Raw genomic sequence first — 7,432 nt, 5'->3', positions numbered from 1 at the left:
ACTCCAAAAACTGCATCAGAAAGCCATTGAAAGTGGCGACAGGTGTTGAGAAGCCCGAGAAGAGACTAAGAAGACAAGCGATGCTTGTGGACTCAAGAATCAACCTCCATCCAATTTGAATAAAGACTACATATTTTGATCTTTTCATAACCAATTTCATCTAAAAAAAAAAGAGAAAAAGAGTATATAGCATAATCAATTTTAAATTAGATATATACAGCAACCAATGAAGTAACCACATTAGAACTGAATATGAAAACTATTAAAAGAGCAACCGGATCTGAACTGGTTCAACTAGGATCGGATTTAGTTTTTTATTTCAAAATCACTCCAGGACATGGTATGGATTTGGATCTCACTTCCATTGCTCGGAACAGAACCAAATCCATAGCAATTGACACTTAAACAAAATGAATGACAAAATTGAAAAACATTACTGGTTCAGACTGATTTATTTATAACGAAGAACATAGTCCTAAGAACACCAACATATTTGTCGCATTCTTCAAGGAGACATTCCGCTCTGTGGCAGTGCCCTTTGACGCATAAGAGTTTCTATCCTCTCATCTATGAGCTTCATTTTCTCATCAACCAGTGCTGACAGATCCTGTAAGTCTTCTAAATTGAGCATGCTTTGATCATGGAAATCCTTGTTTCTCAGGCATTCGTTCATAAGCTTTGTCATCTCAAGCCTTCGGTTTTGCTTTCGAACCTTCCTCAATTTCTCCTGCATCTTACCAATCCTATACTTGAGATACTCTTCATGGGTTAGCTTCTTCTTTTGTTGTTGCATCTCAGGAAGGCTCTTAAACATATTAATCATATTTCCCACTTCTGCTAATGAAGGCCAGACTACCGCAGGCTCATCTTTCCAAGGATCGTAAACCACAGCACATACCTGCACATCACAAAGTGTCCGAAGTTCATGCAGTTTCTTCATTATACCCTTCTTTCTTCTGCTGAAGGTGAGTTTCCTTTCTCCTTCATTAGGGATCAGCTCAAGCTTGATCTTCTTAGCCATGATATTAGCAAAGGTGGTGAGAGGAGAAATGTCGAGTTATGGGTCCTATCACCTTTTGCTGTAAGCCTAATTTCTGGTTTCTCTTGCTACATAATTGGAAGTATGAATATAGTTGGTAATACGTCACCTTCATCACATGAGGTAAAAAATAAATGAATAGTAAACGCTAGAGAAAATCTTTTGGAGATATTCTATTTCATCACCAAAAACCCAAGACGGAAAGAAATTTACTTTTTTTCATTGATGGGTCTAAAGAACGCTTTAGACCTTTTCCTTTTGCTTTCGTGATGATCATCATCTACTCTTTCGGGTGAGGTAGAGAACTAGAGAAGTGCTGAGGTTTATGAGTTCATCAAAAAAAAAAAAAAAAGAAAAAAAAAGGAAAAAGAAAAAAGGGTTACCTTTATGGGATTCCGTTTGTTGGAGAACGGTAAGTGACATTGACTAATCCATCCAAAGCTGACCACTAACAGCTTTATTGGAAAGAGAAAGCGAGAGAGAGAGAGAGATTCACATGAAATTGCAGAGATGTCTTTCATGGAGTTGCTAGATTGCTACCTACCCGGGAACAAGCAAGAACACCCAGAACGTCTTCCGACACTATCCACAGATCTCCATACTCTCATCGTGTAATAAACCATCCACACTTGGATTTCTTTCTCCCATACTCTCCCATTTCTGATTTCTGGGTTGCAAGCTTAAGCTCATGAGCTCCAGGCCTCCAATTCTCCAAAGGAAAACCATGAAGCAGTGGAGGGAACCTCAGTTTTTCAAGCCCATTATTCCTCCCTTTAAACAACTTGTGAGTCTCTCTTGTCTCCTTCTCTTCATGTCCAGGTATGGTTAGATCTTACTAATTAAATTTGTTGTTTTAGTCCATACCCAGAGCCTTTCTGAAGCATCTGGTTGATGATATGCGTGAGGGAGATGGAGTCGCCACATTGAGGAATTATCGATGTACCCAGAAATCATGGAGTGTAAAGGTGAAAGAGTTCTGTTTCACAAAGGGCTGGAACGATTTCGTAAGTGACAATGATCTTGGCTTCGGGGATTTCGTGGTGTTCGCATACAAAGGTTCTATGGTCTTTGAGGTCAAGATCTTTAACAGAAATTGCTGTGAGAAGGAACATCACCATCCACCAGAGGACAAGAGTAAGTTTTGATTTGCTTGACCTTGTTCTTGATCTGTACCCTTGTTTCTTATCATCTTGTTGATGCCGCTCAGCAGTTACTCATCCTCGAAGTGGGCGACTCAAAACCCCTTCCAATAAACCAAAGGCAGCCAAAGATTCTTTTGAAATTTTGATTACAGAAAATTCATTCAGGAATACCCGTGCGGTGAGTGACTTTGGCTATAGTGTTCATAAGCTTTGGAGTCCAGTTGTTAACGAAAAAAAAAACCATAGTTAAAAATTCTCTCTGATATAATTGATACAGAGTTCCACTGTGTGTTTCAGAGTATTCCCAAGTACTTTGCAGAAGCTAATGGTTTTATCGGAAAAATTACCCAAGCTGTTTTTAGAGATGAAAGGGGACTTTCATGGTTGGTGAAACTGATGCAGAATGGTGGTCGAGTGCGCATGGGAGCTGGTTGGCTTGAATTCTTATATGCAAATCGCTTGAAGGAAAGAGACTTGTGTGTTTTCAAGCTCGTGAACTTCCAACAGATGTCTGTAACCATTTTTGTGGAAAACCCACCTAAACTTTTTCTGTGGGAACTTTATACAAACACTTATCTAATTATTTTCTTCAAATGCAGAGGACTAGAAAATGCAGCCATGTTTGACGTTACTGTGTCAACCGTTTCCTCCTCTGATGATGACAATGTTTCCTCCCCAAATGATGATGATGTTTCCTCCTCGGATGATGATGGTTATGGTCGTGTCGAGATTGCTGATGCTGCTGAGGATGAGGAGGTTATTGATGCTGCTGATAGCGATCATGAGTTTGTTGATGCTGATGATGGTGAGGAGGTTAATGATGATAAAAATGACGACCACCCAGATGATGTTTTCGATGAAGACGACGATGATGGATTTCCTCCTGTTTTCAAATCGGAGAACGATTACTTCTCGATCTCATTCAACCGAAGCATGATAAAGCAATCTCGTGTGGTAAGATGAGTAAAATTTGTGATTACGAAACATAAATGAGAAATGTGAAATGGATGTAATTTATTTAGCTTTAATTGCAGACTGTACCTCGAGACTTTGCGAGAAGAAATGGGCTTGAGGTGAAAAACTTCTCTACTACGGTAATCGATGGAAATGGAAGAAGATGGTGTGCGCATGTGAGACACTACACTAGCAAAGCAGCAGTTACCTTAAGTGCTAATTGGGCTCGGATTGGATTCAAAGAAAGAGATTGTTGCGATTTTGAGCTCTGCAAGGAAGATTTGCAGGTCACTGAATTCCGCATGCATGTGACGAAATTCAATGAACTCAGTTAAATGTAACTTGTTCTTCCTCTCATTTTTATTTTCGGTCCATTCCATTCTTCCTCTGTAAGTGAAGCTCAATCGTGTTCCCTTTATATTGTAAAGCTTAAGAGCTTGATTCACAAACTTGTATGAATTATGAAAACCCAAAATTTAAGTATTTGTTGTCTTTTATTTATTTTCTAACTTTGTACCAACAGAAAAGATGGCTAGAGAAAACAACCCAGAAAAGAAAATTAATATATGAATAGAGAGATGAAAACTAAGAACGTTTTTTCTTTTTTCAATTTTCTTTTATCTTAAATGATTTGAGTTTCTTAATCCAAAAAAAAATGTTAAATATGAAATCATAGAATTGCACCATTCTCGAGGACCATTAAAAATCTCAGAATGTGATTTTTTTTTTCACTAGAAGGTCGTTTTGTTAAATTAAATATAAAAAAAAAGTCAAAAGAATATATTTGGAGAGCATCTGTTTTCTACCTCATGTTTCTGATATTTCAAAAGAATAAATATATCATCCTAAAAAGTTTTAAGATAAAAAAAACTATTATGATTAGAAAAGCAGAAAGTAACTAATAAAAGAATAAAAAAAAAAAATCTTGCTCTGAATTTTACCTCAAAAGAAAATTCATTAACTGCATCGGTTCTTTTGTTTTTTGTTTTTTCAATCTTCTTTTATCTTAAATGATTTGAGCTTCTTAACCCAAAAAAAAAATGTTTTTTGGTTTCATCTCTCTATTTATATATATTTATATATATATTTTCTGGGTTGTTTTCTCTAACCATCTTTTCTGTTGATACAGAGTTAGAAAATAAATCAAAGACAACAAGTACTTAAATTTTGAGTTTTCATAATTCATACAAGTTTGTGAATCAAGCTCTTTAAGCTTTACAATATAAAGGGAACACGATTGAGCTTCACTTACAGAGGAAGAATGGAATGGATCAAAGATAAAAATGAGAGGAAGAACAAGTTATATTTAACTGGGTTCATTGAATTTTGTCACATGCATGCGGAATTCAGTGACCTGCGAATCTTCCTTGCAGAGCTCAAAATCGCAACAATCTCTTTCTTTGAATCCAATCCGAGCCCAATTAGCACTTAAGGTAACTGCTGCTTTGCTAGTGTAGTGTCTCACATGCGCACACCATCTTCTTCCATTTCCATCGATTACCTTAGTAGAGAAGTTTTTCACCTCAAGCCCATTTCTTCTCACAAAGTCTCGAGGTACAGTCTGCAATTAAAGCTAAATCAATTACATCCATTTCACATTTCTCATTTATGTTTCGTAATCACAAATTTTACTCATCTTACCACACGAGATTGCTTTATCATGCTTCGGTTGAATGAGATCGAGAAGTAATCGTTCTCCGATTTGAAAACAGGAGGAAATCCATCATCGTCGTCTTCATCGAAAACATCATCTGGGTGGTCGTCGTTTTTATCATCATTAACCTCCTCACCATCATCAGCATCAACAAACTCATGATCGCTATCAATAGCATCAGTAACCTCCTCATCCTCAGCAGCATCAGCAATCTCGACACGACCATAACCATCATCATCCGAAGATGAAACGTCATCATCATTTGGGGAGGAAACGTTGTCCTCATCATCCGAGGAGGAAACGGTTGACACAGTAACGTCAAACATGGCGGCATTTTCTAGTCCTCTGCATTTGAAGAAAATAATTAGATAAGTATTTGTATAAAGTTCCCACAGAAAAAGTTTTAGGTGGGTTTTCAACAAAAATGGTTACAGACATCTGTTGGAAGTTCACGACCTTGAAAACACACAAGTCTCTTTCCTTCAAGCGATTTGCATATAAGAATTCAAGCCAACCAGCTCCCATGCGCACTCGACCACCATTCTGCATCAGTTTCACCAACCATGAAAGTCCCCTTTCATCTCTAAAAACAGCTTGGGTAATTTTTCCGATAAAACCATTAGCTTCTGCAAAGTACTTGGGAATACTCTGAAACACACAGTGGAACTCTGTATCAATTATATCAGAGAGAATTTTTAACTATGGTTTTTTTTTTCGTTAACAACTGGACTCCGAAGCTTATGAACACTATAGCCAAAGTCACTCACCGCACGGGTATTCCTGAATGAATTTTCTGTAATCAAAATCTCAAAAGAATCTTTGGCTGCCTTTGGTTTATTGGAAGGGGTTTTGAGTCGCCCACTTCGAGGAGGATGAGTAACTGCTGAGCGGCATCAACAAGATGATAAGAAACAAGGGTACAGATCAAGAACAAGGTCAAGCAAATCAAAACTTACTCTTGTCCTCTGGTGGATGGTGATGTTCCTTCTCACAGCAATTTCTGTTAAAGATCTTGACCTCAAAGACCATAGAACCTTTGTATGCGAACACCACGAAATCCCCAAAGCCAAGATCATTGTCACTGACGAAATCGTTCCAGCCCTTTGTGAAGCAGAACTCTTTCACCTTTACACGCCATGATTTCTGAGTACATCGATAATTCCTCAATGTGGCGACTCCATCTCCCTCACGCATATCATCAACCAGATGCTTCAGAAAGGCTCTGGGTATGGACTAAAACAACAAATTTAATTAGTAAGATCTAACCATACCTGGACATGAAGAGAAGGAGACAAGAGAGACTCACAAGTTGTTTAAAGGGAGGAATAATGGGCTTGAAAAACTGAGGTTCCCTCCACTGCTTCATGGTTTTCCTTCGGAGAATTGGAGGCCTGGAGCTCATGAGCTTAAGCTTGCAACCCAGAAATCAGAAATGGGACAGTATGGGAGAAAGAAATGTAAGTGTGGATGGTTTAATAGACGATGAGAGTATGAAGATCTGTGGATAGTGTTGGAAGACGTTCTGGGTGTTCGTGCTTGTTCCCGGGTAGGTAGCAATCTAGCAACTCCATGAAAGACATCCCTGCAAGGCTGCAATTTCATGTGAACCTCTCTCTCGCTTTCTCTTTCCATTAAAGCTGTTAGTGGTTAGCTTTGGACTTGTCAACGTCACTTACTTACCGTTCTCCAATAAAGGTAACCTTTTTTCTTTTTTCTTTTTTGGGATAATCAGCTCTCCTCTACCTCTATCACCCGAAAGAGTAGATGATGATCATCACGAAAGCAAAATAAATGTGATCTACAGTCTTCTTTGGACCCATCAATGAAAAAAACAAATTTCTTTCCGTCTTGGGTTTCTGGTATTTTCTGTACGGTTACTTACTATTCATTTATTTTTTATCTCATGTGATGAAAGTGATGTATTACTAACTATATACATACTTCCAATTAAAGAGCAAAAGAAACCAGAAATTAGGCTTACAGCAAAAGGTGATAGGATTGATTACAAAAAAAAAAAAAAAGTGATAGGACCCATAACTCGACATTTCTCCTCTCACCACCTTTGCTATTATCATGGCTAAGAAGATCAAGCTTGAACTGAACTGATCCCTAATGAAGGAGAAATGAAACTCACCTTCAGCAGAAGAAAGAAGGGGATGATGAAGAAACTACATGAACTTCGGACACTTTGTGATGTGCAGGTATGTGCTGTGGTTTACGATCCCTGGAAAGATGAGCCTGCGGTAGTCTAGCCTTTATAGCAGAATGGGAAATATGATTAATATGTTCAAGAGCCTTCCTGAGATGCAACAGCGAAAGAAGAAGCTGACCCATGTCATGAGGAGTATCTCAAGTATAGGATTGGTAAGATGCAACAGAAATTGAGGAAGGTTCGAAAGCAAAACCAAAGGCTTGAGATGACAAAGCTTATGAACGAATGCCTGAGAAACAAGGATTTCCATGCTCAAAGCATGCTCAATTTAGAAGACTTACAGGATCTGTCAACATTGGTTGATGAGAAAATGAAACTTATAGATGAGAGGATGGAAACTCTTATGCGTCAAAGGGCACTGCCATGGATCGGAAGGTCTTCCTGAAGAATGCGATAAATATGTTTGTGTTCTTAGGACTATATATGTTCTT

The 7,432-nt window shown here is 38.2% G+C and overlaps 2 protein-coding genes and 1 pseudogene across 4 annotated transcripts; 1 reads left to right on the top strand and 2 right to left on the bottom strand.

The window, feature by feature from the left end:
* Positions 1–505: 505 nt before the first annotated feature.
* On the bottom strand, positions 506–1,021 carry LOC149026650 (agamous-like MADS-box protein AGL80 pseudogene; annotated as a pseudogene).
* A 270-nt stretch (positions 1,022–1,291) lies between these two features.
* On the top strand, positions 1,292–4,095 carry LOC149026649 (uncharacterized). 2 transcript variants are annotated; one of them, XM_089154994.1, is made up of 6 exons: positions 1,292–1,823; positions 1,897–2,173; positions 2,247–2,359; positions 2,479–2,690; positions 2,781–3,135; positions 3,216–4,095. In XM_089154994.1, the coding sequence occupies exons 1-6, from the start codon at positions 1,728–1,730 to the stop codon at positions 3,468–3,470; spliced, it is 1,308 nt and encodes a 435-aa protein (XP_089011120.1). In that variant the 5' UTR covers positions 1,292–1,727; the 3' UTR covers positions 3,471–4,095. The 2 variants fall into 2 exon arrangements, with proteins under 2 accessions (XP_089011120.1, XP_089011127.1); XM_089155001.1 differs by having other exon boundaries at positions 1,294–1,823; positions 2,250–2,359; positions 3,216–4,092.
* A 159-nt stretch (positions 4,096–4,254) lies between these two features.
* On the bottom strand, positions 4,255–6,362 carry LOC149026648 (uncharacterized). Of its 2 annotated transcripts, none has more exons than XM_089145458.1 (6): positions 6,096–6,362; positions 5,746–6,022; positions 5,557–5,672; positions 5,226–5,437; positions 4,777–5,134; positions 4,255–4,696 (listed from the first exon to the last, which is right to left on the bottom strand). In XM_089145458.1, exons 1-6 carry the CDS (start codon positions 6,189–6,191, stop codon positions 4,442–4,444), a joined length of 1,314 nt encoding a protein of 437 aa, XP_089001584.1. In that variant the 5' UTR covers positions 6,192–6,362; the 3' UTR covers positions 4,255–4,441. The 2 variants fall into 2 exon arrangements, with proteins under 2 accessions (XP_089001584.1, XP_089001593.1); XM_089145467.1 differs by having other exon boundaries at positions 4,257–4,696; positions 5,557–5,669.
* Positions 6,363–7,432: the final 1,070 nt, after the last annotated feature.

The sequence above is a fragment of the Hakea prostrata genome, chromosome 1 (genome assembly GCF_041222555.1).
Source record: "Hakea prostrata isolate BN-2017 chromosome 1, UWA_Hpros_2, whole genome shotgun sequence".
Taxonomy (NCBI): Eukaryota; Viridiplantae; Streptophyta; class Magnoliopsida; order Proteales; family Proteaceae; genus Hakea; species Hakea prostrata.
Note: the sequence above shows the minus strand (reverse complement) of the source record. Positions and strands in the feature narration are given on the sequence as shown.

Bases quoted from the DNA above. Each gene is read 5' to 3' on its own strand.
- LOC149026649 (XM_089154994.1), top strand. From the start codon at position 1,728: ATGAGCTCCAGGCCTCCAATTCTCCAAAGGAAAACCATGAAGCAGTGG. The intron at 1,824-1,896 runs GTGAGTCTCTCT...TTGTTGTTTTAG, and splicing joins TTCCTCCCTTTAAACAACTT to TCCATACCCAGAGCCTTTCT. The intron at 2,691-2,780 runs GTCTGTAACCAT...CTTCAAATGCAG, and splicing joins CTCGTGAACTTCCAACAGAT to AGGACTAGAAAATGCAGCCA.
- LOC149026648 (XM_089145458.1), bottom strand. From the start codon at position 6,191: ATGAGCTCCAGGCCTCCAATTCTCCGAAGGAAAACCATGAAGCAGTGG. The intron at 6,023-6,095 runs GTGAGTCTCTCT...TTGTTGTTTTAG, and splicing joins TTCCTCCCTTTAAACAACTT to TCCATACCCAGAGCCTTTCT. The intron at 5,135-5,225 runs GTCTGTAACCAT...CTTCAAATGCAG, and splicing joins GTCGTGAACTTCCAACAGAT to AGGACTAGAAAATGCCGCCA.